General features: G+C 56.8%; 11 protein-coding genes across 11 annotated transcripts; 4 read left to right on the forward strand and 7 right to left on the reverse strand.

Moving 5' to 3' along the window:
- Positions 1 to 173: 173 nt before the first annotated feature.
- Positions 174 to 1,397, reverse strand: IE81DRAFT_154781 (hypothetical protein). Its single transcript, XM_025510477.1, has 3 exons — positions 967 to 1,397; positions 740 to 901; positions 174 to 669 (listed from the first exon to the last, which is right to left on the reverse strand). Exons 1-3 carry the CDS (start codon positions 1,227 to 1,229, stop codon positions 378 to 380), a joined length of 717 nt encoding a protein of 238 aa, XP_025368964.1. The 5' UTR covers positions 1,230 to 1,397; the 3' UTR covers positions 174 to 377.
- Positions 1,398 to 1,971: 574 nt separating this feature from the next.
- On the forward strand, positions 1,972 to 2,481 carry IE81DRAFT_347993 (hypothetical protein; the record flags this gene model as incomplete). Its single annotated transcript, XM_025516210.1, has 1 exon — positions 1,972 to 2,481. One exon carries the CDS (start codon positions 1,972 to 1,974, stop codon positions 2,479 to 2,481), a length of 510 nt encoding a protein of 169 aa, XP_025368965.1.
- Positions 2,482 to 2,951: 470 nt separating this feature from the next.
- Positions 2,952 to 5,230, reverse strand: IE81DRAFT_314616 (hypothetical protein; the record flags this gene model as incomplete). Its single annotated transcript, XM_025512509.1, has 4 exons — positions 2,952 to 3,401; positions 3,470 to 4,415; positions 4,501 to 4,777; positions 4,967 to 5,230. 4 exons carry the CDS (start codon positions 5,228 to 5,230, stop codon positions 2,981 to 2,983), a joined length of 1,908 nt encoding a protein of 635 aa, XP_025368966.1. The 3' UTR covers positions 2,952 to 2,980.
- Positions 5,231 to 6,037: 807 nt separating this feature from the next.
- IE81DRAFT_347995 (hypothetical protein) lies at positions 6,038 to 7,449 on the forward strand (the record flags this gene model as incomplete). Its single annotated transcript, XM_025516211.1, has 6 exons — positions 6,038 to 6,063; positions 6,137 to 6,295; positions 6,439 to 6,553; positions 6,642 to 6,662; positions 6,740 to 7,113; positions 7,188 to 7,449. The coding sequence occupies 6 exons, from the start codon at positions 6,038 to 6,040 to the stop codon at positions 7,447 to 7,449; spliced, it is 957 nt and encodes a 318-aa protein (XP_025368967.1).
- Positions 7,418 to 9,420, reverse strand: IE81DRAFT_324144 (NAD(P)-binding protein). The gene is made up of 12 exons (XM_025514156.1): positions 9,162 to 9,420; positions 8,791 to 9,090; positions 8,670 to 8,728; positions 8,337 to 8,597; positions 8,261 to 8,270; positions 8,153 to 8,191; positions 8,065 to 8,087; positions 7,950 to 7,988; positions 7,872 to 7,884; positions 7,698 to 7,806; positions 7,603 to 7,626; positions 7,418 to 7,538 (listed from the first exon to the last, which is right to left on the reverse strand). The coding sequence occupies exons 1-12, from the start codon at positions 9,250 to 9,252 to the stop codon at positions 7,490 to 7,492; spliced, it is 1,017 nt and encodes a 338-aa protein (XP_025368968.1). The 5' UTR covers positions 9,253 to 9,420; the 3' UTR covers positions 7,418 to 7,489.
- A 454-nt stretch (positions 9,421 to 9,874) lies between these two features.
- Positions 9,875 to 15,080, forward strand: IE81DRAFT_347997 (hypothetical protein; the record flags this gene model as incomplete). The annotated part of the gene is made up of 10 exons (XM_025516212.1): positions 9,875 to 9,886; positions 9,961 to 10,225; positions 10,295 to 10,600; positions 10,670 to 11,024; positions 11,094 to 11,449; positions 11,515 to 11,681; positions 11,747 to 13,762; positions 13,864 to 13,970; positions 14,036 to 14,180; positions 14,247 to 15,080. 10 exons carry the CDS (start codon positions 9,875 to 9,877, stop codon positions 15,078 to 15,080), a joined length of 4,563 nt encoding a protein of 1,520 aa, XP_025368969.1.
- Positions 15,081 to 15,833: 753 nt separating this feature from the next.
- On the reverse strand, positions 15,834 to 17,794 carry IE81DRAFT_291333 (P-loop containing nucleoside triphosphate hydrolase protein; the record flags this gene model as incomplete). The annotated part of the gene is made up of 2 exons (XM_025511895.1): positions 15,834 to 17,269; positions 17,329 to 17,794. Coding segments are annotated over 2 exons (1,902 nt in total), but the record flags the coding sequence as incomplete, so codon positions are not given.
- Positions 17,795 to 18,650: 856 nt separating this feature from the next.
- IE81DRAFT_367159 (putative UDP-N-acetylglucosamine pyrophosphorylase) lies at positions 18,651 to 20,785 on the reverse strand. Its single transcript, XM_025517056.1, has 2 exons — positions 19,928 to 20,785; positions 18,651 to 19,842 (listed from the first exon to the last, which is right to left on the reverse strand). The coding sequence occupies exons 1-2, from the start codon at positions 20,523 to 20,525 to the stop codon at positions 18,968 to 18,970; spliced, it is 1,473 nt and encodes a 490-aa protein (XP_025368971.1). The 5' UTR covers positions 20,526 to 20,785; the 3' UTR covers positions 18,651 to 18,967.
- A 186-nt stretch (positions 20,786 to 20,971) lies between these two features.
- On the reverse strand, positions 20,972 to 23,516 carry IE81DRAFT_324149 (hypothetical protein). The gene is made up of 7 exons (XM_025514157.1): positions 23,263 to 23,516; positions 22,849 to 23,202; positions 22,630 to 22,768; positions 22,344 to 22,556; positions 21,823 to 22,280; positions 21,570 to 21,752; positions 20,972 to 21,506 (listed from the first exon to the last, which is right to left on the reverse strand). The coding sequence occupies exons 1-7, from the start codon at positions 23,332 to 23,334 to the stop codon at positions 21,324 to 21,326; spliced, it is 1,602 nt and encodes a 533-aa protein (XP_025368972.1). The 5' UTR covers positions 23,335 to 23,516; the 3' UTR covers positions 20,972 to 21,323.
- A 76-nt stretch (positions 23,517 to 23,592) lies between these two features.
- Positions 23,593 to 25,501, forward strand: IE81DRAFT_367161 (hypothetical protein). The gene is made up of 3 exons (XM_025517057.1): positions 23,593 to 24,520; positions 24,589 to 24,868; positions 24,936 to 25,501. Exons 1-3 carry the CDS (start codon positions 23,874 to 23,876, stop codon positions 25,203 to 25,205), a joined length of 1,197 nt encoding a protein of 398 aa, XP_025368973.1. The 5' UTR covers positions 23,593 to 23,873; the 3' UTR covers positions 25,206 to 25,501.
- On the reverse strand, positions 25,362 to 27,006 carry IE81DRAFT_324151 (Pkinase-domain-containing protein). The gene is made up of 5 exons (XM_025514158.1): positions 26,359 to 27,006; positions 26,005 to 26,292; positions 25,854 to 25,932; positions 25,587 to 25,783; positions 25,362 to 25,498 (listed from the first exon to the last, which is right to left on the reverse strand). Exons 1-5 carry the CDS (start codon positions 26,770 to 26,772, stop codon positions 25,463 to 25,465), a joined length of 1,014 nt encoding a protein of 337 aa, XP_025368974.1. The 5' UTR covers positions 26,773 to 27,006; the 3' UTR covers positions 25,362 to 25,462.
- Between the last annotated feature and the right edge of the window lie 171 nt (positions 27,007 to 27,177).

Genomic DNA, 27,177 nt, shown 5'->3' on the forward strand with positions numbered 1-27,177 from the left:
TTCGCCTATGTCGAAGAGTGTGTGGTGGCTCACCGCGCATCGTGTCGCGTTGCGTGCGCCTTTTGTGTCTTGCCGCGAACGCTTGCTGCCGTCTTTGCCCTGCCGCACATACACATGTAGTGATCTGTCTGCACATGTTTGAGCCTGTGTCACAATCGCTTCAGTCTGCAACTGAAACACATTCAAGATTGGTGGATGAGGTAGAGCCTCCTTCCTATGTAAATCGCATGTATGGTGCAGCCATCCACGTGCTTGTAGTCGAAATGTGCCACAAAAAAGAACTGCGTGCAATGACTTGTGCGCAGAGCCTGCCAACCATCACGATCATCTTCGCCAGCCTGACGCAGGGCGAAACTCGGGCAAGGCATTGGCTCGCATCACAATTTTGCGGTTTGCTGCTCAGCCCATCTTTCGCTCTTGAGCTTCAGCAATCCTTGCCGCAGCTCTTCGGGCATGGGCTTCACCGGTCTCCTGGAGTCTCTTGCCACGAACACGTGCGTTGCGCGGATCAGCACAGCTGCTTGTGCGTCTTGCGGTAGAGCAGAGGCTGCCGAAGGCAGGCTAAAGATGCCCACTTCGTATTGGCAGCTGCTATTGCCGAGGTGCAGCACGCGGACGCCTGCTCGCAGCTTGGAGGGGAACGACGTAGGAGCGTGGTACGTTGCCGAGCTTTGCAGAGATACAACAGAGTCAGAGTGAGTGGATGGAGAAATTGATGCGGTGTAGGAGACGCACTCACGAGGAGACAATGAGGCCAATCAGACTCGCTGCAGAATCGGCTCGGACATTGTTCGCGGCATCACCCTCCAGGAATGGTTTTATGCCGCAGCTCTGGACCAAGTAGGCGTTGATGGCGCTGTCGGAAACGTAGTAGTAAGCGCTGTTATTCATGTGGCCATACCTATGATGGTGGAAGGGGCTTGCTGGCGTCAGCTGGTGCTGTAGTGAAGGCATCGCTGTACGCACTGGTCATTATCGCTCCACCTCGTCTGAACGTCGAGATGGAATGGATAGTCAAAGGATCGACGGTCTGATGACATTGTGGCGCTTGCAAACGAGCGAGGGCGACTCGAGAATCGTTCTTCGTGCGGCGCCTCCTTCGGTGTGGTGGTACGTCTGGCAAAAGAGGTACTCGGTGGTGATCTGGCCTCGGACACGGCCGCACTACTTACGATCGAGCGGCGTGCAGGAGAAGCGACGGCTCGAAATATCCCCCTCCGAGCATACATTCGTGGGCACTTGCCTGTCTCAGCAGGATCCGCCTTCTAGCACGGTCTTGACGCTTCGACCTCACTCGTGACTATCGCTCAATGGTAGCGAGCGCTCTTGCTGCGGCCACGATCCTCTCCATTCTCGATTCACGACTTTCGACTTGTGATTGTCACGATGAAGGCCGCTTTGGCGAAGCGTGCGGAAAGTGCGGTCATTCGAGCACTCGCACTCGCACTCTTGACTCCTGCTGGGGCGACACACGGCGCTAAGCATCGAATATGCAGTCGCTTGCAGCTTTGTCCGAGATGCTCTGACTGCTCGACTGCCTTGCCCCGCACCAGATCCTTTCTTCATCCTCAGACGTGCAGCTGCCTTGCATACAGTACGCGATGGACAACCCCTCGACGGTGCTCGCGCCCGGCTGCTGGCTTCTCTTTGCGCGATACATTCATTGGCTCCGGACGGACGCGCTCGCAGATCGAGACTGTGACTCTTGAGCACCGCAGCGCTGGATCAGTGTGAGTGTGAGTGTCTGGTGGCAGGCAGCGCGCGAATCAGTGCGGGTCGAGTCCAGAGTCTACGGTCGATCGACCCCGCGTCGAGCTTTCAGCAGACATTGCCACTCGCGGATCGCATTTGCGACATTCTCGACCATCACACTGAACCCCCCGCCCCACCCTTTTTTCTCGTCCTTCATCACGCCTCTTCGCATCTCCCCCCCTCCCTTTGCCATCATCGCACTCCTCTCCCGACGTCACGATGCGCTTCACGCTCCTTGCACTCTTCGCAGCAGCACTCGCTGCTGCACCTGCGCTCGCCATCGAGCAAGTCGAGGACTTTGAGGCGCCCGATTTCAAGCCAGTGACTCAGCCTCCCTACACGGGCACAACGTTCGATCCAGCACAGACAAATGCGGGTGGCACAACCAACTCAGCAGGAACCTTTGCCGTCTCCTCCTTGGCCAAATCCTTTTCCTACTCGTTCGACAGCAACATTCCCCAGACATCTTCCTTTGCTCTGAGCAGCGTTCAGTTTGGCTCGCCCCAGGCTCAGGTCACACCTGGATACTACACCGACCCTACAAACACTGCCGTCCCTCTCTACACGCCTTCGAGTTCCGAAGGCAGACCTAGCATTACTTCGAGCGTTTCTGTGCAGGCCGTGCCCACCGCACCCGCGGATGGTGCAATGATCAAGGCACCCCAACATTTGGGCACCGTGGCCGTCGCTGGAGCTGTTGCCGTCTTGGGTGCCGTCTTTGCCCTATAAACAGGTGCGAGTGGTGCAAAAGTGAGTTGAAGAAGAAGACGGCGTCTACGTGGCATTGGAACAGTGCGCGGACGGTGCAATTCGTGGGATGTCGATCCAACTTGAGGAGTTTTGTCCTGGGGCGCTCTGGACACGCATCGACTTGCACGTTCACCGAGCTGACATTTCACTCGACTACTCTCGCCGTCAATCTCGCCTCCCGCTTCAGATCTCTTCTCTATACCACGGCATTGCGCTACTCGCGCACGGGGAAAACAGTTCTCCTCTTCTCCGCCCAGAGTACCCATTCGGTCTTCGATTTCACACGTTCGATTCGGCACCAGTGCATTTCTTTTCCTACCTTTGTGCAACTTCAACTGCTCCCCCACCCTGTCCACTCTCGCTGTCGTATCTTGGCGCGCACGTCTCGGTAATCGCATGCGCGCGCACATACTAGCGCTTCGTTTCACGAATCACGCAAGCCATGACGACAACGAGATATGTTACGTCTGAGATAGACTCAGTGATGGTGCGATCTGTGAGGGCTTAAGCCACTGAGGGCAGTCACAGCGATGGCGTAAAAAGCGGTAATCAGGATAAAGGGAGCAGGGGGAAACGTCTCGTTTGTGGCTGCGTAGAGCGATGTGGTGGCGACGGGCACGCACGTCTGCACCAGCGTGTCGATGATGGAGAAGGCGGATAGCGCTGCATCTGCCGAGCCCAGCTTCTTGGGCACGAGGGGTTTGTGAGCATTGGGTGCGCCCGCTTCGTCTTCGACTGCAACGCCAGAAAATACGTCTGAAGCGAGAGCAATGCAGGCGGATTGCATTGCTGGTGCGTAACCGCCTCCAAGCGAGAGAAAGACTGTGCCGAACAGCATCAGCGGGCTGTTCCTCAGCAACGCAGCGGTAGAGATGATCATGTATCCCAGCATTTCCGTGCTGTGTGTGCGCGCACGCCCAACGTCAGTCACGCCGTTCCGTGGTGTACACGTGCTTGCTATACTCACAAGAAGGATATGCGTGCGAGCGAGAGATCGACGGCGCATCTCCACAACACCACGAGGGGTTTCAAACGCGCATCAGAATCGCGATCCTCGAGTCGATCGGTGCTCGATGTTGCAGCACGTCGGTCCGCAACGTCCTCTTCATCATCGGCATCACCGATGTCCTCGGCGCGCGCTCCCTTGGCCAGTCGCTCCAATTCTGCATCCGAAAGACCAACCAGCTGCATTGGCTTGGGCACAATCTTTTCTGTCAACTTGACGAGCAGCGGCACGACGGCAAAGAGGACCACTGCTCGGCTTCCACCTATCCAAGACAGCATAAAGCCGACCGAGGAAGGATCCCAAGCCCATATGTGACCCGTCCCAACGATGAGCACCGTGAGACCCGTGCCACCCGAAGTTCCAGCGCTTTGAACGAGTGCGAGGCGCGAGTACCGCCAATCCCTCTTGCCGTCGACTTTGGGCGGTACGAGCAGTCGCAGTGGACCGAGCTTCGAGGCGAGGGATGTACGGCGAGGTGCGGTGCTTTGCGAGGCGCCGACGTCCTGCTCCTCTGCCTCGCTAGGCGCACTCGCCTGCGTCGGGTTCGACTCGGCGACAAAGAACGCGGCAAACAGGAGCGCGAGGATTGCAAACGAGAGTGAAACGACAAATGGCGTCACGTTGCGCTCGTCTGCTCGGCCGGGAGGCAAAGGAGGAACGGGTTGAGGAGTCGGAACCGGCGGCTGCTCGGGAGCCTCGCTCTTCATCCAGTACCACCATTCCGATTCGAGCGCAGCGTCGATGCCGTTGGAGGTGATGGGAAAGAGCTCCGCGAGGAGGCCGGCAAGCAGCGGCCCAAACATGACGCCTCCGAGGTACGTCAGCGTGAGCCAAGTGAGGTTGCGAGTCTGCTTTGCGGCAGTGGAGCGATCGGCAACCAATGTTCGAAAGGTGACTAGCGGCAGCACTTCCTAGACGCGCACAGCATTAAAAGGCGTCAGCTCGACGTTCCGCGTCGCGTGCACTGCACTCGTCCTCGCTCGTGCCGACACTCACAGCTCCCAACAAACCTGAAATGACGTAACCGCCGATGATGAGGTACATGGTCAATACAGGATGTATGCCGACCTGATCCACGTCTGGCCCGTATGGATACGCTATCGGGAGCACTAGAAAGCCCATTTGCATGACGAGAATTGCGCACAAGCTGATCAAGAGCACTGGCTTGCGACCCCACTTGCTCAACTTGGGGCCAAAGTACAAGATGGCCAGCAGGGTGAGCAGAGAGTTCATCGTGTCGGTGATGAGGACGTAGCGAGCAGTCTGCGCCTCGATGGCGGGGCGATTCGGTCCTTCTGTGCAGAAGTAGGAAGGAGAGTGGGGCAGCGATGTCGCAGCATGAGCGCTGGCGTGCGAGTTGAGCAAAGCCAAGGATCGCGGAGCAAGCAGCATCATCGCCGCCCTCTTTGCAAAGTCTGCCGCACCAGAGGCGCCTAGCATTGCGCTCGACGACTCGACAGCTCCGCTGCTCTGCGTCATCCAAGCCTGCAAATCTGCTGGCGAAGGGTGTGGGTGCACACTGTAGAATTCTGCGCACGAGAACTTTCTCAGCGCATCTATGGCAGCAGCTTTGGGTGCAAAGTCGGCGAGCGACCAGAGCGCCGAAGTGACGAGCACGACGATCAGCGGCCACAGCCCTTCTGTCGGAGGCGAAAGAGTGCCGGCCTCGCCTTGCCCCAGAAGCGGCTCTTCCTCTGCGCTGGGCCGCTGTCGCGATGTCATGGTTGCGAAAGGTGGTGATGAGCGTACAGCAGCTAGGAGGTGGATGGTGGGCGTAACGCAAAGGCGGAGAGAGAGGTGCTGCTGATCGTCTGCTATGATCCGCTCACGAGCGAGGTGGAGGCGTGCGCGTGCGCGTGCATGCGCTGCTGGGCTTATCGTTGCACATGCTGCGCGCTCAGCTCGATCGCATGAGCGATGTGTATCATATGGTGCGCATGATATTCATTACCGGTATTATTATTATTCAAGATTCTTTCTACAGGGTACACGGTACCTGAGATGCAGGGGCTCGGCGCGGCGGGCAGCACCCTCGCCGAGCAGGTACCGTACCGGCAGGAGAGGTCACCATACGCGCGGGGCTTGTGTTGAACCAAGCTGGCAGTCATCTGTGGACCATGTCAGCCCCACTTGGATGACCCGCGCCAACAATCACCAATCAAGACCCATCTTTCTTTCAATGGGATCGTAAGACATTCAAAATTGCGCAATGCATCATTTTTGATTGATTGGGTGACTGATCCAATCACGTGAATCTTGAATGTGAAAGCACGATTCTAGCTCGAGCATGGCGCGTGCGCAACCTCGCACCGCCTGAACCAAATCACGAATGCAGCGGGTGCGGGGCGATCTTGACTTATTCGTGTATAACAATCAAGAATTGCTTGTCTATCAGTATTCCTGCAAGCGCTTGGTCGTTCCAAATCTTACTCAAAAGCCCACTCGCTCATCTGTCATACCCAAGATTATCGCTCGCACCTTGGAGTCTCTGGTGCAACTGGCTCACCTGCATCGATTCTCAAACCAATCATGCCGCATCGCGTGCAACACGTCCAGTGAGCTGTGCAAGAGCCTCGCTGCGCTGGCCCCTTGCTTACGGTGTTTCCGCCTCCTTCTTCCCGCCAAAAGCCTGGACTCACCTCCCGAGCTCTCTGCGCTCAAGGTCGAAGCGCTTGCTGCCATCAATAGACTGAGACGTCATGTACCAGAACCGGAGCCGTGTCCCGGTGATATACCCGCTTATCGACGTGCTGCTGTGCTCCTTGGGCTGTTTGGAGGAAGACATGGGTGAGCAGAGGCTTGAGCCAAGGCTACGTCGAGGATGGGGGCATTTCCCGCGGTAGAGGAGCGAGTTCCATCGTTGTCCTATCTGCTTCCGCCGCTTCGCAGGTGCAAGTCTTGAGCTTACTCACACGTCATCCCTTCAATAGCGACCTCCACGCCGTTCTTTCACATCGCGCCGTAGCTCTGAGGTCACACGGCGGCGACACCGCCATCCCTGGCGGAAGGTTCGAGGCGAAAGACAAGGATCTGGAAGCCACTGCCGTGAGTAAGTCGAGGAGAGACGCAGATCGTTGCCATACGCATCGGCTTAGCCGAATCATTGTAACTGCATGCCGGGCACACCAAACAGCGGCGAGAAGCTTGGGAAGAGGTGAGTGGTGCAAGAAACCCCATGAGCTTGATTGGCACCTCGACACTAAGCTGCGCTGCCGATTGCGCATCACACAGACAGGACTTCCAATCGACAGTCGGCGCGCCATTAAGCTGTGCGAGCTACGACCATTCCTGAGTGCCAACGAGCTGGTGGTCACGCCTATCGTGGTGTGGTTGATCGACCCGCTCATCCAGCCCAAGCTGAACCCATCAGAGGTACAAAGCATCTTCAGCGTGCCCCTGGAAGCCTTTCTTTATCACGTTCCGCCCACATCACTTCGATCTTCCCTCCGACTAGCGTCTACACCTCAGCCGGACCGCTATCGACCTCCCAGCGAAGTCAGCGGGCCTTCAGACTGGCACAATTGTAGGGATATCAGCTGGCTGGGATGCAGGGTCAGACGACACAACTTTTGGCACCGAAGCAATCCCATTCGAGGCTTGACCAGGTGAGCAGCCTGCTGCGAAGTTCCCCCTCATTTGGCCAAGTCATAGCTCAAAGACGCTGCACGCCGCTACACAGCGACATTCTCATTCACTGCGCAATGATGGCATACGACAAGACGCCCTCTTTCAGCATGACTGCGCCAGGTCAACCAACGAACGACGAGCTCATTCGCAAAGCTTTCAAGGGACCCTTGGCAGTCAAGAAACGACGCGTCAGACCGCGCATGAGTGGCCTAGAGCAGCCAGTAGATGACGATAACAAGGAGGGCACACATCGAAACAGTGCGGGGCCGAGGCCTCTGCCTGCTCTGGGCGCAACAAAGCATTCGAAATTGTAAGAGTCTTGTATGCGCCCTGACAGCAAAGTGCGCAGCGCGCCTATCGCGCAGACGTCCCGCCATCGACCATCAGGATGGATCCGGTCAGCCTGATAAGCAAAGGTCCGGCAAATCAGCATTCAGCGGTCTTGCATGTGTGCCACTCAAACTCACCAAGGTGCATCACGCGCGAGATAGCTTGACAGGCGGGAACAGAACGGATGGCGTGAGCCAGCGAGCGGAAGTTTCAGCTAGCGTGCCGCACTCACACTACCGTCTTGGCGACGTCGCGACCGGTTCCGCGATGAGGCCACGGCGTCGGACGTTTTGCCGACAGGGCGGGAGGGACGTTGAGAGTCATCGCGGATTCCACGTAGCCTGGAGGGTATGGGAGTCAGTGAAGACGCCTGCGAGCGCTTGCCCCTACTTTATCTTCGACGCACCTGGGCAGATACACTAGCGGGAACAAACGATAGAGGGTCAGCTACTGGCACGGCATGGACATCTTGGAATAACCTCACATTGATATTGATGCGCTGCGAAGCGTAGTCCCCGGCGACCTGCACACGGGCAATGGGAGTGATTTCTAGTGAGCAGATGCGCATGTGCGCACGAGAATCCTCCTGGCATGTTCACCTGCCTGGTGAAGTTGACGACAGCTGTCGCGCGTGCGGAGAGAGGCTGTCAGCGCGATCGAAAGCTTGGAGATCGTAGCTCCACTCACCACCTTTGGCGGCGCCGTATGCTGCTTCCCCGGGTCCGCCTGACGTCCGATGAAGGGGCGCCGTGAGCGGCTCTACTGCTTCTAGTGTGAGTAACAAATCTGACGTACCAATGATGCCCTGGCAAGCGTTTAACCGCGTCAGTCCTCGTCAGACAAACAGTCAAGCTCGTTCAAACACACTCACATGTAGACTACCGATATTGATGATACCGCCACGACTTCCGCGACCGCCCCTGTCGCCTTCCAAGCGGCCGCTCGTTGCGGGTGTGGCATCCTGCTGATCGAATGCAGGTCGCGGACGAGGGCCATCTCCAGTCAACTCGGCCAGGCTCACTTCATCCAGGTCCAAATCGTGGTCCGCGGGCATGATGCGAGGAGGCTGCTTGACCATCTGAGCTAGCGCTTCGCGTGTGCCGATGAAGAGTCCTCGAACGTTGACCGCGAACTGTGGAGAAGTTGGGGTGCAGTCTTCAGCCCGACGGTTTCGAGCATTAAGTTGATGCGCTACAGCACGTACTGTGGCATCAAAGTCTTCCATCGTTTCGTTTAGCAGCCCGCCCGAGAAGCGCACAATGCCTGGTTACAGCCGGTATGAGTGTCAGCGGCATCTAAACTCCGCCCATCGACTCAGTGCTCACCAGCATTGTTTATGAGCAAATCAAGTCTGCCGTCTCCAAGCTCTGTGGCCAACTTTACAGCCTCTTTCCAATCCTCTTCCTTCGTGACATTCATCTTGAAAAATTGCGCGCGCCCACCTGCTTGGTTGATCAAAGCGTGCGTTGGAACGGTGTAGGCATCGATCGAGCCACCTGGCTGAGCATCAGAATGTGGCTTGTCCGACGGAGCTGGAGCGACCCTCTCTTGAGCCGGCGTAGGGGTCAGATCGCAGCAGAGCACCCTAGCGCCATGTCGTGCCAGGTGCAGAGCGCACTGTCTGCCTGCAACGTCGATATAGACCCAGCTTGAGCATCGCATACATGCCTGCGGCTATGAGAAAGGCACCTCTCACCTATACCGCTGGAGCTGCCGGTCAAGAGCACAGAGCGATCCTTCAGGCTTAGCGATGGTGGCAGCGAATCTGCAAACTTTTGAAAGGACATTGCGGTGCTCAAAGAGATTGTCGTGAGGTTCCGAAGGTTTATCCTTTCACTCCGTGTGTGGAAGAAGGGAAGAGCAACTCTACACTGCGCTGCCAACCTGATGCTGGATGTGTCTGCTGTTGGAGGTGCAGTCTGCGGAGGGTCTTCGGAGAGATAGGTGCAGTATGCGGAGGGGTCCTCGGAGAGATTCGCCATTCGATTCGACTTGGCGCATGAGCGCGCACCTTCTTTCTCCACATCCTCTTGCGCATGGCTCGAGCGCCGTGCACGCACGCGTGGACGTATATGCCGCGGCGGGTCGCTGCGATCTCCATGCAGTCGTTGGTCACGCGGGCCATGCGTACATGCAGGCGGCCTGGGTTGCACTTGCAGCATATACTGTACACGAATGTTGGTACACTTCCCGCTAACGACGACACCTTGCCTGTATCAGACACGTCCACTCGCTCAATTGATCTTTTGCCATCGTCATCGCTTGCGGCAGCTCTCATCATCAGCAGGGGCTTTCAGGCTCCATGGTATTCGTTCCACCTACGCTGCTAGCTTCAAAAACCAGCAGCGTCTTCAGGAAGCGCACGGTACTCCGTCTTTGATTGCTTCTCGACGCTCGCTACACAGCGACATGGCCGATCTAGTGAGTCTCGATGGTGCACCTCAGCTCAGACGACACTTGCTGACACTGCACTCTGTTCACGTACCCTTCATCAGCTTGAGGAGCTGGAAAATCGCCTCGATATTGAGCTCAAGATCAAAGATGGCGCCGAGAATCTGCTGCTCGTGTTTAGCAGCGGGAACCACGCTGGGATTCCAGGTGCACCGATTGGCCAGTCGGCCAATGCCGGTCCAGGACCCAGCTCGGCCGCCAGCATAAAAGGCAGAGAGGCGTTGCGGAAACAGGTGGAGAGGGAGCTAGAAGCTGCAGACAGAAAGATAGAAGCTCTTGGTCGCCAGATTGCAGAGTTGCGAGTTCGAGGTGAGTTGCGCTGCGAGTAGCACCGCTAGGCCTTCCCCACACTGACATCCCGCTCGCTCGCCCCGGCAGCCGTGTCACCTGCGCCGAGCACAACTCAGTCAGAAGCTTCCTACGGCTACACTCAACCTGGCAGTGCGCTGGGCTTGCAGTCCCCACGCGGCGGCACGTTGCCAATGACGCAAAACCAAGAAGCTATCAGGGCGCCTCCCCTCTTCTACAATGGTAGTCCGCGAGGCCAGTATGCCACATTTACCTCCCAGGATCGATCGATGTACAACACAGCGGGATTGGACAAGTCTCCCAATCTAGCTGGGCGAGAGTTGATTACCGAAGCGTCAAGACGGAGCTCAGAGACGCAAAGAGGTGTCAAGCCAAGTAAGTGCGATTCGCCGTACACCTCATCGACTATACACACGCTTACTGAATCCGTACTGTCACACGCAGTCGAGGACGCCGAAGCGGCACGCAACCATGTGCAGGCATTGATGCGTAGCCTCGCTCAGCTTTCAAAGTTGGCGTCCCTGACAGATGAGTCTGGCGGCGCTGCAAAGGCGTCGAATGGCAGCGAGTCATTGTCGTCCATGGGTCCACCAACTACGCCCTCGATGACGCGAAGCGCTCAAAGAGCTAGAGCTGCCGCTATGGCCAAGAGCGAGGCTCATCAGAGAACTCCTAGCCATGCGCATGGTCTGGGAGATCTTGCACGGCGCAGGCAAAGCGTGTTGACTCAGCTAGCAGGTCTGCTCCGCCGTAACGCCAGAGTAAGGTACGAGACGGATCCTGGTGAGCTGCTAGATTGGTGAGTGAGTTCGGCCCCTTCCGGACTGCCCTTCAAAAGCTCACCCACTCTGGCTGTTGGCGCATATAGCGTGCTGCCCTGCCTCTCGGACGGCTCTGGCAAGGAAGTGCGCGGGGCGGCCTATCGGACTCTGCGTTGCGCTCTCATCAGACCGCCTTGGGCTCTGATCGCTCGAGCACGTTCCCGAGGTCTCGACATCTTCTTGATGCAGACTTTCATCCGCGATAACAGATTCGAGTACGAGCGGGAACAAGCTCTAAAGCTCGTTCGCGCAATCATCGACGCGGCAGTCTTGGATGACTTGAGTCGCACCCCGGATCAAGACGACATTATGAGTAGTGCCGTCATCAGAGCTCTCGTAGCGGTAGCAGAGCACCACAATGACAAGCTCAGGCATCTGTGTCTCGAAACCCTGACGGAGCTTGGTGCGTCGCCCATTTCAAAGAGAGGCGCTCTCGCCATCCCTGCTTACGCATCCCCTCCTTTGCAGCGCTCCACGACTTGCCGCTGCTGATCAGAGGAGGTGGACTGCGGTCGGTCTTGAATGGGCTCGCGAACGGGCCTCCTGAGTTAGCGCCTGCGCTTGCCCAAGCTGTCTTGCTGCTGGTCGACGTGCCTTCCACCCGCTGCCACTTTGCGCCCGGAAGCGATGTTGAGGTGAGTGCACGAGCATCAGGGCAGTGGCGCGCGAGAACCCACCGGTGACCTCTATCACTTCATAGGTGGGCTTATCAGGCTTCACAGATGCACCCGCCGTCGATGGAGTCGGTCAAAATGAGATGCTGCGCATCACCTCTCAGGTCGTACTGGTCATGCTGAGATCGTGGACCGGTTTGCTCTACCTCTGCAACAAGAAGAGCCACGCTTTGAGGTCTCTTGTATTGGCTCTGCGAGTCAGCCGTAACAGTGTTCGCGAGGCGATATTGGACATGCTCCAACAGGCCTTTTCGGTCGGGCTGAGCAGCAAGAGCGGGCAAAAAGAACACGAGACTAGGCGAAGCACAAGCACCGCCACCGCGCAGCGCTATCCCTTTACCGGTGCTCAGCAGGATCTATCTGAAGAAGGACGTCGACGCCGCTTGCATTTAGTCGACCACTATCTCGCACTGCTTCTCGTCGTCATGATCGATGCAGGTTTGCTTGACGCGGTCGTGCACGTGCTAGAGACGGCTCCGGAGCTCACGAGAAGCGCTTCGATGCTAATGGGTCAGCTTGTGCAGACCGCAGACCGCGTACTGCCTCGCAGCTATGGCGCCGCCGTCCATGCCTTTCCTCACCTCTTCACCATGGTCTCACGCTTTGGAAGCGAGCAAGAACGGCAGCGCGCAATTGGCGCGCTGTCTGCCATTGAGTCGCACGCCAGATCACGAGCTCGTGCGCGCAGTTCACAGGACAGCACATCTGCGCACGGGTTGCCTAGCAGCATCCGACCTCGCAACCGCGCAGATTCTGTGGAAGATGCGCGCCGAAGAGGTGGAGATAATTCAAAGCCGAGACAGATTGTCATTCTCGACGATGCCGAATTTCGAAATAGACTTGTGGATACGCAAGTGCTCAATACCCGCGATCACACACGCTGGAGCTTTGACAAGCTCATGGATCTTTTCGAGGGGCCCCTCATGAATGCTAAGAGGCTCGAAGAGGCGACAAGGAGCATGAAATTCGCTCGACGCATCATAGCCTTTTATCAGCCCTTTTCGCTTCGATTTGCGACCATCCCAAAGACGACTGCCAATCTGCGTTGGATCAGACTGGGTTGCGCACTCTTGACGACCTTATCCTCGTGTCCTGATGGGCTCAAATTTCTGGCAGAGACACGATTCTTGCGAGAGATTCGAGAATGTCTAGAACAGCTGCTCCCTCTTGCACCTGCTGGCCAGGTGATCGGCGCAGGCGAGGCGATTTTCTCGCGCATCCGAATCGTCGAAACACTCACCGGCGGCTACTTTGAGATGCTCGGCGTGCTGACAAAGACGCCTGAAGGCCTTCGCATTCTGGAACAGAATCACCTCTTTACCGCGCTCTACGCTCTCAGCGAGCTCAGAAGCCGCGACGATCTTATGCGCTTGATGTTAGAAAAATTTGACTACTCCATCGAAGGACACGCTCGGATACTGTTCTCAAAGGTCTTGACGTCGACCTACGAGCCAATGCGCCTGTTTGCCACCCATCATTTGGCCTCGCTGATCAAGAAGAGCGTTCTACCGACACATTGGGCGATACGCCTGCTCCTCACTCAACTCTACGACCCTTCTCTTGACGTGCGAGAAGAAGCTGCTCTCATTCTCAAAGACATTTGCAAGTCTACAGCGATGCTCAACATGGTCGTCTCTATGAGCCCCGTACTGGAGCACTTGGGTGACTCGAGCCACGCGTTGCTGCTAATGTTCATGTCGACTTCTGTTGGATTGCGATATCTACTGCAGGGAGGATACATCGAGAGGGAAATGGACGACTGGTTCCATCACCGCAATCAGAGATACGCCGTGCAGCTCGAAGTCTTACTCGCGCGCGCTTTCAGCATTCACCAGGCAGACGACGATCCGAAGCTCCACGAAGAGTTTGACGGTACAGTCCCAACGCACTTCTACGGCGAGCTTGCCAAAACGCACGAGGGCTGCGAAGTTCTTTCCCGCAAGGGTCACTTTGCAGAGTTTGCGCGATTCATCCGCTTGCATGGCAGCGAATTTGAAGATCTGGAGATCATCGCCAAGCTGAAGAGCATTTTGTGGGCGGTCGTGAGTAGCGGGAGCCTCGCGACAGTGACTCAGTCTCGAATGAGCTCGTCTTCCAATCGAAGCAGGCTGACCTCGATCACGTGCTCGCTTGCGTCATGAAGGGCAACATTGGTTCTACAGCTTGCGGACTTCCCTTTTTGGAGAATGAAGACATTATCGCAGTCATCGTCGACATTGCCGAGACGTCTCTGGTGCTCTCGGTGCGTGGGTAAGTATGCGTGTCCTCGCCTGCTCCACTTGCATTCCTCTGACGTGCGTCTTTGTGACAATCAGGACCTGTTTCTTCACTCTAGGCATGATTGCTTCTACAGCTCCAGGAGCCGAGCTGTTGCAGGACTTTGGATGGGACTGTGCCTTCACCACATTTGGCACTCCCATCAGCCTTTGCGTGCCACGCAACCTTGAGGCTTTCGTCACTGTGAGAGGCGCCGAGCCGTTAGTAGCCCTCGCAGCCGATGCTGATACCATCTGCACTGCAACTCAGATCCCACCTTGGCAAGTCAAGACGAGTGCTGATCTCAGGTATTTGGAGCTCAAGAAGCCGGACGGCGGCATTGAAGGCGCAATCATGCTCTGTATCTCAAATTTGGGTAACTCGGTCCAAGCCAACAAAGCTTCGCGCTCGCTTGCAAAGTTGAGAGCGCAGCACCGATTCATGTTCCAAGACCGATCGCTTTTCTGCCGAGCTCTGGAGTTGCTCGAGAGCCATCACTATCGCCAGCCGGTCAGAAAGTTCATCTGGGAGCTTTTCAACGTTCGCCTTGACGAGCATCTTGCACTTGACCTGCGCGACATCCGCAAGCGGCTCGCGGATCGTAGCCGCACTGCTAGCTCGCATCCGCGCTCGACGTCCACACTTCGGCATTTGCGGTCCAGCAGCGATGGAGCTGGAACGAGGCCTGGCGTATCGCTTCACGTAAACGGCGCTGCGCGGACTGCATCTAGACAAGACGTGCTAGAATCGGAAGAAGAGGAGGTCGAGCTGCTCTCCGAGGCCCAAGGCGATCGCCGTGCTTCGATCCTGGACGACGAGGGAGACATGACAGCAGATGAAGACGAATTGAACAGTCAAGCCTCCATCAGCGTCATGGCAGAGGGAGAAGACGTTGGCGACGACGCTCTGCTCGATGAGGGCATACTCCGGGATCTGGATTTAGGTCCACAGGCAAAGTCACGCGCCAAGTTGTACGAACCTCCAACGCAAAGACTGCTGCCGCATCATCGCCTTGTGGGCGGCTTCGACACCGCAGACGAGGTGGCCGACAGTTTCCAGCCCTCCGGCCTGCTCGGGCCCAGAACCTCGGCGTCGCGGACATGAGGCGTGATACTGCGCTCACATCCAATGCCGACGCGTCCACGTCGTGGTCAAGGTTCGAGGGGTGAATTGCATTGGAGCATTTTCGGCGTGTGGGAGTGCGAAACGTCTATGTCGGGTCAAAGTGGTGATGTAGGGAGGGAAGTGTGGGTCTCTGCGTCACTGCTAGATTCGCCTGGCAGCAGTGTCGACGACAAATAAACCTCCATGTGTCTTCTTCGCACCGGCAAGTAATGCCTGCCTATCCAAAAGGTCTACTTTCTGCTCTTCCTCAGCGGTCGGCGCGCTCATGTCTACCGCCGAGCGATGCTTGGGGCCCACTTTGCCATCAGGCAACTCCAGACTTGCAATGTCCTCTGGCAGTTCGACATGCCTCACAGAAGAGACGAGGTCCACGAGCGTCTGCAATTCTTCCTTTAGTCGTTGCTGCACCTCAGGAGAAGAGGGGTATCTCAAAGCCGCCAGCTCGTGCAGCTTTTCCAGGTGTGCCGATGTGAGGGACGTGCCAGCCTTTTGTGCTTCTTCGATGAGGTCCGCAACGCGCCAGGTAGGTGCCACGGGTATGCACAAATCATCCACCACAATCTTTTGAGAGGCTGGCCCGCCAGAAACGCGATCGCTGTTCGGGCGACGCGTCGAAGTGCTGAAGGACCGCGCTCCCATCTGCGAACCGATCGGCTGCGGATGAAACATTGTCGACCGCGTGTAAGCTTGGACTCCACGACGGCAGCGTCTGCGCCTGAGACGCACCTCGGATCAAGCACGCACCGTATGCAAGTCGGACCCACTGTTAGCCGACGGCGACAGCGACGACGCTGGCCCATCCAAAGTCGTGCTGCCACTCTGGAGCTGGGTAGCCATGAGCGCACGGAACCTAGAGCCTGGTCTGTCCAGCTGGTTGAAAGGACCGGACTCGACGACGCGTCCTCCGTCCAGCACAAGAATTGTGCCTGCAGACTTGATGGTGCTTAGCCTATGCGCGACGATCCAGACCGTGATTTCGCCTTGCGCAATGATGGACTCGATGGCTCGGTTGACGAGATACTCGGAAGCGGAATCCAGCGCAGATGTCGCTTCGTCCATCAGCAGGATGCTAGGTTTGCGGATCAGTGCGCGCGCAATGGCTATTCGTTGTCGTTGTCCTCCGCTGAGTTGGCGTGGCCCAATGTGCGTGTCCAAGCCTTGTGGTAGCGAAGCGATAAAGTCCGTGCAATTCGCCAGGCGTGCCGCTTCCTCAATTCGTTCTCTGCTGGCATTTGGAGTACCGTACGAGATGTTTTCGGCAATGGTGCCTTCAAAGATGGTTGGCTCTTGCGATACAGTGCCGATCAGAGAACGCAGACTTTGCGGATCGACGTCTCGGATATCCTTGCCTCCGATCGTGATGCTTCCCGAGTCGGGATCGTAGTATCTGAGCAGCAGAGCGTGCACGCTCGATTTGCCGACCCCGGACCCTCCAACCAGAGCGACTGATTCACCAGGTCGAATGGTCAGCGAGACGCCGTTGAGGATGCTTTGTTGAGGTCTCGAAGGGTACGCAAAGTGCACGTCCTCAAAGGCAATGGCTCCTCGAGCAGGCAGCGTCTTCTCCCCTTCTTCGAGCCTGATCTGTTCGGGCACGCGATCCACGAGCTGGAAAACTCTAGCACCTGCTCCGACACCGCGCATAAGAGACGCGAAAAAGTGGGTCAAGCTGGCGAGACCGCCTCCTAAATAGGCAGTGTACATCAGCAAGCTGGTCAGATCTCCAACAGTGATTTGTCCCCTCGCCACGAGAGAACCGCCCACTGTGAGGAGCGTGAGGATGGCGCAATTTCCAACGAGACCCGTGCCTCCATAGAAGATGCCCGAGGCGTAGGCTTCCTTGGTCTCGAGCGCAACAATTTCGCGCACTTTCTTGGCAAAGCGCTGGGTCTCCTCGACTTGCGTGCCAAATGCAGTCACCGTTCGGAAAGCGGGTCCCACCAATCTCTCTTCTGCCACCTTGGTCATGCCTCCTACAGCTTCCTGCGTCTTGTTCGTCAAGTCTCGCAGATAGCGGCCGTAAAAGACTGCTCCGATTGCAGCTGGCGGTACCACGGCCAGCATGAGTAAGGTGAGCTTGGTAGAGATCCAGAACATGGCCGTGCCTGCAAAGATGACCGTCACACCGGCTCGCAAGCCGTCTCCGATGTCAGACGTGATCGCATCGCCTGCCAGGATGTTGATGTGAGCGTGTGCAACGGTGGTCTGGCAGTCACTCGCAGCTCACCAAGAATCGTAGTGTCGACATTAAGCCTGCTCACCACGTCTCCCGAGCTTCGATCAGCCCACTCGACCTCTTGCCGGAGCGCTGTAGCGTAGGCCTTTTCGCGCATGTTCTGCACGATTCTGACACCAGCCAGCTCCAGCATGATGTTGCTGCCCGCTTTTGCGATCGCGCCAACGGTAAAGATTACGAGAAGTAGCGCAGCGACGCTAGAGAAGCTGAGACCGAGGAGTGAAGATTCACCATTGGTGAAGAAATCGATAACCTTGCCGATGGCGAAGGGCACAGATAGCGATACAGCGCTGCTGATGACCAGAAGAGCCAAGGCGAGGACAATTCGGCTCTTTTCGGATGCTGCCAGCGAGAATAATCTCCGAATATCGGGAAAGGTGGGCGGGGGCGTATTATCCGCACCTTGACTTGTTCCTGCTCCTTTGGCCGCTGATTGAGAAGCAGCTGCCAGCAATCGATCCTTGGCTTGCTTGAAGATTCGAACAGGTAAGGACAGTTTTGGAGTTTCTCCAGTGCTAGACGTCTGCGATGCTCTTGCTTGTACTTCGATGCTCGCCTTGGGCTCTGAGAATGTGGAAGGGCTTTTGGGTGGTGGAGGGGAAGCAGACGTGTTCTGTGGGGCAGAAGTTGCTGCTGCGTCTGAGCGATGTCTGACGCCTAGTGCGGCGAGTATCGGCGAGCGAGGCGCTCCACGTCTGCTGGTGTTACTCGGACTGAGGGAGCACAGAGGACTGCTAGAAGCGCGTCTTTGCGCACTCGAATCGCGTGGGTCTATGCGCCGGGCTAGTGTAGAGCTACAGGAAGCGTCAGTGGAGTACGGGGAGCGCGAGTGACGACCGCATTGTGACTGCGACTTCCAAACTGGGCTGATCGCAGCAGCAACGCCGGAGCAAGAGACAGCACCGGCATTCCTCGAGGAGCAGATGCTCGAGCTGAGGGACGCAGCCAAGCCGGTACCCCGAGCTGTGCTGAGCCACAGCATCTTGGGGGCTGGTCAGGAAGACTATCAAAGCACCGAAGTTTGCGTGGACGAGAGCGCACCGCTGCTGGGACTGGTGGTGTGATGGAACCTTTCTCTCCGAGTTTGTGCGCGGGCTGACCTTCACGATCACGAGTTGGTCTCCCGAATCGGATCCAGCAGGGTACGTGATGATGAGAAGCGCGCGTGCGTGCTGACGCCATGCATGCGCTCAATTTGAATCGATCTTCTCGACGCAGGGTTTTCGAAGAACACAATACAATTTGACTCGGTCACGTACTCATATCACTACTGTTACAAGACTTTAATAAAAAATGTAAATCACATCTTTCTTCTCTTTCCCCGTACCGCCGGCATTTGAGGGTGAAATCCTGAGGCTAGCAGACAGCCCATTCTTGATTCAGAAGCGCACCCTGCTAGTACGACGCAATGCTCAATCATATGTCTGGAATCTTGAATGATCTCCCGGGTGCCATCACAACATGATTCAGAGAGCGAGAGCGCGCGAGAGAACCAAGACGCAGGTTCGATTCGTGGCACTTTCGATCGCGAAGTGGAGAAGGTTGAAGATACGATTCGTGATTGTAAAGGTGAATGGTAATGCGAGGTGCATGTCTAGTGTTGCCTAGTGCCCTGCCCATGTGCAAGCGCTCAAATGTGGTCGATGATGGCGCTCTTGTCCAAAATTTTGCCATTGACGCTCTCCAAACCTTCCCCTTCGTAGCTGACCAGAGGGCTAATCTCGATATCAGCTGCGTCGTTGATCTTTGCCCCAGCGCTTTCCAACCATCGCCTCTGTTCCGCCAGCAAATCTCTTCGACTTGTCTGCGGGTCGTCCACGCCAGTATTGGGCGCGTTCTTCAGCGGCGAAAATTCGGACCTTCTGGCGACTTCGTGGACGGCGAGGTCCTTGATGAAGGGAAAGACGTCAAAGATGAACAATTCCAACTTCATCCCGTTTGGCTTGCTCGGCTTGACAGCTTCTCCGCTCGCAAGATCGATGGTCGGGATTTTCTTGCGCGCAATGTGGAAAGCCATCTCCGACTCGAAGGCTGGAACCTCTTTGGCCAAGAAGTCGGTGGTGTAAAAGTGATTGACAATGTTTGCAGCTCTGAAACTCAACTGACCATCCTCATCGCGCGCTTCTGACAGCTCCTTTGGGATTTCGCTGTACTCGATGACGCCCCACTTGCCGTTGCGCTGGGCTACAACACCGACGCTCTCTGCTGGATCCGTCTTGACCACTGTCTTAACGCCCGCACAGACGCCGCGCTCGATGCACAGACCCACAAAGGTAGGGTCGCCCACCTTGACGAGGCAATTATCCACACCGAATGCGTGCAGGTACTTCACGCCCCGCGATTGAAGCGTGCTAATCACTGTTTCTCCATCCGCAGCCCCACCAGCGCCTTTCAGTGGCGCTCGAAGTGCAGTGTATATGCCACCATTACCGTCGGGTGCTGTTGCAATCTCTGAAGGACTAGCCAGCATGACCTTTCCTTCCATCGTCAGGCATGGCAGTGTACCTAGTGGGTGCACAGATGAGGGAGAGCAGTCAGCGGGCGAGGTCACGGAGAGCACGACCACCACATGTTGTGCTACAGCACTCACCCTGTTCGAAGAAGATGACGTCTTCTGCCTTTAAACCAAAGTACTCATTCTGCTGGAAAAACTCGATAGTAGGCTGGCGCGTCGGACCGCTGGTCATGATGAACCACGGAATCCTCGCCTCCTTCCCAGCGAGCTCTTCCAGCTTTCGGATCCTCTCTGCTTGAAGCTGAAAGAGGCTTTTGCGTGATGGCAAGCCGATGTTGTAGCATCCCTTCGGTGCCGAGCTTCCAAGTCTCGTACCTTGACCGCCAGCCAGCAGAAGGACGCCAACTTGACCCGCCGCGATAGCCTCGAGTCCACGTCTGCGGTACTTGCTCGCCTCTGAAGCACCCGAACCAGATCCTGCAGATGAGAAAGTGCTGCTGGCGGGCGGAGCAGCGAGTGAAGTGCGCTGTTGAGCCAGCGCCGCAGCTTCCGCTTCCCCCTCCAAAGCCTTCTTGTAGACTGCATTCACGCGTTTGACATCCAAAGCTTCGAGCTGCGCTTGAAACTTGCTTCGCTCTTCTGCATCAAGCTTGGACCAAAAGGCAAAGACGTGATCTTGTCCCGCAGCGTCGAAGCGCTGCTTGAGCTCGGATGGGATTTCGGCGCTGGCCATGGTGAGGGTGTATGCTGGCGTAATTGGAGTGATGCGTTCGTATGCGTTGCGCCAGTACTTGCGAAGAAAAGGTGCGCGCTTCGAGTGAGCGTAGCCTGATGCGACGAGAGCAAGATGTTGTTGCAGTGAAGGGTACACGGAGGCGAGAAGACGAAGACTTGCTCTGCGTATTCACGATTCAGGGGCAGGTAGGTATTGCATGAAAGCGATTCATCTGCCAAGCACGCCGATGAGAGCTTTGCCGCGGTGTTGTCTGCGCATGATGGCTTGGTGTTGCTGCTGATGTTCGCGCGCGTCCGTGCGCATCTCGAATTTGAGCCTGCGTCCGTGCGCCTGTGCACGCGCAGGAGCGCGCCTGAGCGGTTGCTTGCCACGATCGATCATGCGGCCATACGCGCGACACCACTCGTGATCATTCGCGATTCAAATCCATCAGTAATTCACGACTTGGGACTTCGCAGGTTTGAGCTCCATCGTCCTGCTGCTGCTTGAGCAAATCCACCCGTTCATAACTTTGGCCTTGGCTGATCGGCTTCGGCTATGTCCCGGATCACGTCGTCAGCTTGCGCTTCACGATCGAAAGGGGCTGGAGTCCAGCTAGAGAGAACGCAGACATCACCTCGCCATCGCACCACATCACCTTTGGTATGCCACACTAGGATCCACTACAAGCATACTGGTATGTAGATTCCGCTCGGCGAGCCACACCGAGTCGCAGCGTCGTCGCCTGGGAGGCACAAGCATGATTTACGATGACATCCACGGGGAGCAGCACGCATGTCCTCTTCTTCCGACTCGTCAAGCTTCTCCAGCACCGCCTGCCCAATCCCAAAGCCACTCCTGCAAATCGAAGCTGACGGCTTTGCAGAGGCGCAAGACGTGTTCGTGCGTGACGTTGCATCTGAGCTGGACGTTGGGGGCTAGAACAGCGCTGGAGCTGCTGAAACGTGTCAAGAATCTTTGAGTGACTAGGCGATTGATCTAACCATGCGGCGAATCATGAGCTCGTGCGGCGAACGCGGAGAGCTGCACCGTCCCACTCACCTGCTTGAACACGTCGGAGCTCCGACTGAGCACCTCTGCTTGCTGCGCCGCCGAGGGACCGCCAACCCTGTCGCTGTCTTGCAACAGAGCAGTGTCTTCCTTCGATTCGATGAGCAGTGCTTGCAAGATGGCCAAAAGGCGCTCGACAGGAAATGGTTTCGGGCCCAAAAGAGCTTGAGAATTCTGCAGCATCCACGTCGCGAGAGATTGTAATGAGTCTCTGAGCTTGTCGTTCTCCTCCAACGCGACTCACCAAGGTCTCTTTTCGTCCCTCATCAGCGGTAGCCTTCTTCTTTGGTTTTCTGCGAAACGCTCCGCCTTTCTTTCTTCGAAGCTTGACTTGCGCCTCGGCCCTTTCTGCAGCGGGCAATAGGGCATGCTCGTCCCTCAAAAAGTACCTCATGTCCAGTCGAGCTGGATTGAAAGACGCTAGAAAAGCAGCGATGATAATGTACGTCTCTAAGCGCGCAAGGGACGCGGATTCCATCGAGGTGCCAGAGGATCTTTTCGCCTGTGAGCCTCGCTGCGCGGTCGTACGAGCGGCGCTGCGTTCGTTTCCTGCGACAGCGGCTTCCGACCGTTCTCTCGCTTGGGCGACGGCCCATCGAACCCATGCCTGTGGCCATACTAGGCGGGGTAGCACGCGCAACAAAGCGTCTCTGAAGAGCGGCGCAGATCGCGCGAGTAAAGCTGGCAAAGCAGTGGAGGTCACTATTGAGAGATGTTATGTGAGCGAGATCTGCGGCGAGGATTCGACTTGCAGCTCCGCCTCACCTTCGCCTGTCTGGACGGGCACCACGAAAGGATGCCAGATAGCAGCTACGATCATCCGCATCTCTTCTTCGTCTACGACGTCGGCAGACAGCGTGTCGTACGCAAGGCCAATATATACTTCGTGGAGTGCACGAAGACCTGACAACTGGGCAGGCGTACTGCTGATGCCGTTCACCAGTTGATCGGCATCTTTGCGAAGTAGCTGAAGGGCGTCTGCACATGCCATTCCGACCAAGCAAAGGATCAGCGACTGCAACGAGACAGGATCGATCGCGGTTCCACGCACCTAGCTTGTGAAGAGCAGACATGCGCAGCTGAAGTGGCTGGCCTGAGCCCAGGCTTGGCGCGTTTCCCTTGACTGTTCGAAAGTGTCGAATGGATAAGGTGGAGATGGTCACCACGCAAAGCCTGCCTTGGAGCCCCAGCTGACGGCAGACAAGCGATATTTGAGCAGCCTCAGTAGCCAACTATAGCCTGGAAGCAGCCTTTATCAGATCCTTCTCACCAATTCTGCGAGCCTCCAAAATGCGTCGCTGAGCGCTTCATCCCACACGTCCCTCATCCTTTCCGCCCCTTTCACGACTATGACTGTCTTGCGCTCCCATTCGTGCGACAGAGCACGTGCGAGCCCATTCAAAGCCAAGTCGAGGTTGTCGAAGTGTGCCTTGGGTCTAGATGAGCTCGCACCTCCCAGGTCCGCGACGAGTCTTTCAAAGACTGAAGAGACGCTGCACACTTGAAGCGGGTCGATCTTGCACGAAGTGACGGATGTGCGCTCGAAGAGCGAGGCGATGAGAGCATCGGCTCGTGCTGCACTGCTGGCGTGAATGTGTACGGCTGGCGGTACAGGGCTGCCGGGCTGGATCGGCGCCTCACAGTCAGCGTGAATGCGTGTGCCGCGAGACTAGCCTTTACTCACATCGCCGAAGAAATCCAGCAAGGTGCGGATCACCGTTCCGTGTCCTGGCCAATGCGCCGTCAATTCGGCCATAGTAGACTCCGACATGGCTCAACACCGCTGCTCGCCTGTGCCCTCAAGCCCAGCTTCGTCGCGAGAGGCGAGGAGAAGAGGTGATGAATGCATGGGAACCAAGCGATATCCAAGGACGGCAACGTCAGCGACGGATCTCTCCAACGTGCGACTGAGCGGCGAAGTCACCGTCACGCGAGTACCTGCTGCATATACCGGTATATATGCAGGCATGGCCGTGCGCGGCGCACATGCCGCCGTGGCTTTGGTTGGGGTTCGCAATCGTGAACATAGCACAGGTTGCATCTGCGGGACGTGCAGCAGCAACACTCACGACTCGCGACTCCGCAACGCGACGCGTCCAACACTTTCTCGATCAACCACATCCCCTCCCAGCAGCATTCACACAATGCACGGACGAAGTTCATTGGTGGCATCATCCAAATCTTGCACCAAGCATCCCTCACATCCAGTCGAGTGTCAATCGAGATTCATCAGCCATCTCTCTCTCCACAGCCGCTCTCACATTCACGCGTCCATCACCTTAAAGCGGACCTGCCATGCCACCTAAGCGTACGTCGACCAGCGCTGCCGGAGGCAGCATCGGTGTCAAGCGCGGTAGACCTCCGGGAAGCAAGAACCGACCGAAGGTATCGGCAGATGGAGGTGACGCGAGCGTGTCAGCCGTCAGCGCTCGAGGAGGTAGAGGTCGAGGTAGAGGGAGGGTTGGTAGCAGCGTTGGAAGCAGCGGCCGAGGTCGAGGCGGTGGCCGACCACCAGTACGCAGGAGCGCCGCAGACGCCAGTGTAAGGAGCTCTTCGACGGCCGCCGCCACGAAGCGTCGTCGGCAGAATTTGGCTTCTGCAGTGCTTGATGAAGCGGACGATAGTGGAGGTGGCACACAAGAGGAAGATTCGGACGGGGATGCGGAAGAGGATTCGGGTAGCGATGCTGAAGATCCCGGTAGAGGGTCTGACTCTGGTTCCGAAGAGGAAGCGGAAGATGACGATGAGGAGGAGGAAGAAGATGAGGAAAGCAGCGAAGAGGAGGAGAATGGATCAGAGGTGGACGATGGCAGAGCGAGGGAGGCCGGCACAGCCAGGCGCTTGCCTAGCGAAAAGGTTCGATTAAGGCGGTGGAGGAGGGTCGGGAACGACGAGAGGGACGCCGTCACGAGTGAAGCTGGTGCTATCTGGAGAGTGGCCAGGTGAGTTGGAATCAGTAGCTCCGAGCCTCGCGCGGCGACTCGTCTCACCCAATGCTCTCGTTTGGCAGACCCATTATCGCTTCTCTACCAACAGGACAACGTGACGCAGTGACGCAAGCCCTCACTCGCGCGCTCAGCCGCACTGAAGAAGCACTTCAAAAGACTCTGGTACCGCCCACAGCTCCATTGCCTCAGGGCGTTATATCTACGACTCCTGCAGGAGGCGGCTCGTTGCAGGCGTGGCGTAACGAGATGAGCAGGTACGACGATATCACTGATCTGGCTGCTGCTAGTGGAGATGCTCTAGATGTGGAGCAAACGCTGGGAGCAGAAAGGCATGGAGATGTGGTGAGTAGCAATGCGCTCGGCAAGCTACGCGGATTGATCCGCTCATAGATTGCACACACGCACCCAGGCAACGCTCGAATCTTTGCTGTTGCCAGAGGCAGTCGAGACCGTGGCGCTCACGCGAGCCTTGGACGCGCAAACAGCAGAGCTCCAAAGTGCCTTGCCTCGTTTGAAGCGTCTTAAAGATCGGGCGCGCGAAAGGCCAACAGATAGCGATGGTCGAGAACCTCGTGATTCAGCTCTGAATCTACCACGTATTCCATCTGGCGCAGCCACTGCCATGTCCGCTGCACAAGATCGACTCATCGTCAACCAGCTTGACGGGCTACTCTCTTGACGCATGTACTTGCCCGGCTCTAGTGTACTAGTACCTCACAGACACATTCCATCCGGGACGAGAATCCGATGACAGCAACAACAATCTCGATCTCATCTCTGCCCTCTCCGACTGTGCACATGTCCGCAATACGAGTCATTGGATTGAGAAACGCCACCATGAGCGTTGTCGACGAGCGGGACCGTAAAGATGAAGTTCGTGTCGATACAGGTGACGGGAAAAGTTGACTAGCCAGAACTTGGCAGCGGACGAGCCGCTCATTGCATGTAGACTTGCTGTTGTGGTTGTTGGACCTGTCGTTGCGCGCCCTCGTGGGCAGAAGGTAAGGGTTGGAAGGTCAGCGAGACTCCTGAAGGCAATCACCTTACAACTGCAACTCACCTGCGTCCACTGTCCATTTTGGGGCTGCATTTGCCCCGGTTGACCCTGCTGAAGGTAATTTTGTTGAGCTTGTTGAGGAGCGCCACCCTGTCCCTGCACTGCCAAGCTCGTAGTGAAGTAAGAGTGCCTCAGAGCTTCGTCGGCAGAGATGCGTTGCGTCGGGTCGAATTTGAGAAGCTTGTCCAGCAGGTCAATGGCTGCCGTGGGCGTGGTGCATACCAGGGTCAGAGCTAGACATCGCCTCTTCGCGACACGCGAGATACTTACCGAGGGGATGCGCTTTGGGAAAGAGCTGCTGAAAAGGCACTCGAGGAGTGCGTGGGAGGGGGCGCACCTGGATTTCAGGCTTTGTATGCGAATTTGATCTTTGCGCGTCAGCGTCCGATCACATGAGCTGCCCTCCGCGCGATTCACTCACCGAATCGTTTTGCAGCCTCTTCATGGTGATCTCGTCCGGCGTGCCCAAGATTCTCAAAATCTGATTCAGCTGGTCGCTGTTGTCTCTACCTCTAAACAGCGGCACTCCAGAGATCATTTCCGCCATGATGCATCCCGCGCTCCATACATCGATGGATGTGCTGTACGTTCGCGAGCCCAGCAGAACGTCTGGAGCCCTGTACCATAGCGTAACCACCTCGTTGCTGAACGTGTTGACCGGAATACCGAATGCTCTGGCGAGGCCGAAATCTGCCAACTTGAGCTCGCCCTGAGGTTACGTTGGGTGTGATTTGAGCTGAGTAATTTTTCCCACCGCTCATGGTCAGACACTCACGCGCTTGTTGATGAGCAAGTTCTGAGGCTTGAGGTCTCGGTGGAGCACCCTATTTTCGTGGCAGAATGCGGTGCCCTTGAGCAATTGGAACATGAAACTCCTTACAGTTGTAGGATCCAACGCTCCCCTCTCTCCATGAATGTCCATATACTTTTTGAGATCCTGCTCCATAAATTCGAAGACGAGCATCAATTTGCTCTCTGTATGGATCACGTCGTGCAACCTGACAATGTTGGTGTGACGCAGCTCCTTCATCAGAGAGATTTCGCGAATCGCTGTAGAGGGCGTGCCTTCTTCCGCGTCCAGGTGAATCTCCTTCAGAGCTACGGTCTCACCCGTCGTGCGTGACCTTCCTTTGAACACCGTAGCATATGTGCCCTCTCCCAGCTTCTCCAATTGCACGTAGTTCGACATGATGCTGATGCAGTGACTGGATGAGGCGGTGCCCTTTTGGGTGCACGCGAGGCTGGGTCTGTGCACGGCTTGAGCGTGCTCTGCAAGACTCGCAAAGAAGAGAGGGTCTGAGAGCTAGAAGGCCGAAAGAACCAGACGAGGCGGCGAAGTGAAAGCCTGCGAGGTGTCGGGAGAGGTGAAGGGCAAAAGGTGAGGGCGCACGCGGCGCGGTTGGCTCTCTCCACCAGCTTGATCATTGAGCATCACACAAAGCTGAGCATGCCGCACGAAACACGCGTCCCATCGAAGCGCATCACATATCTCCCTCCACCTCTGCCCCTTGAGAATGCCCACAGCAGTCCTCATTCACGCAAGCGCCCGACCGCCTCTGTCCCTCACACAAGACGACCCTTTTCACCCTTTATT

Source organism: Ceraceosorus guamensis (assembly GCF_003144195.1).
Source record: "Ceraceosorus guamensis strain MCA 4658 unplaced genomic scaffold IE81scaffold_37, whole genome shotgun sequence".
In the NCBI taxonomy this organism is placed as follows: domain Eukaryota; kingdom Fungi; phylum Basidiomycota; class Exobasidiomycetes; order Ceraceosorales; family Ceraceosoraceae; genus Ceraceosorus; species Ceraceosorus guamensis.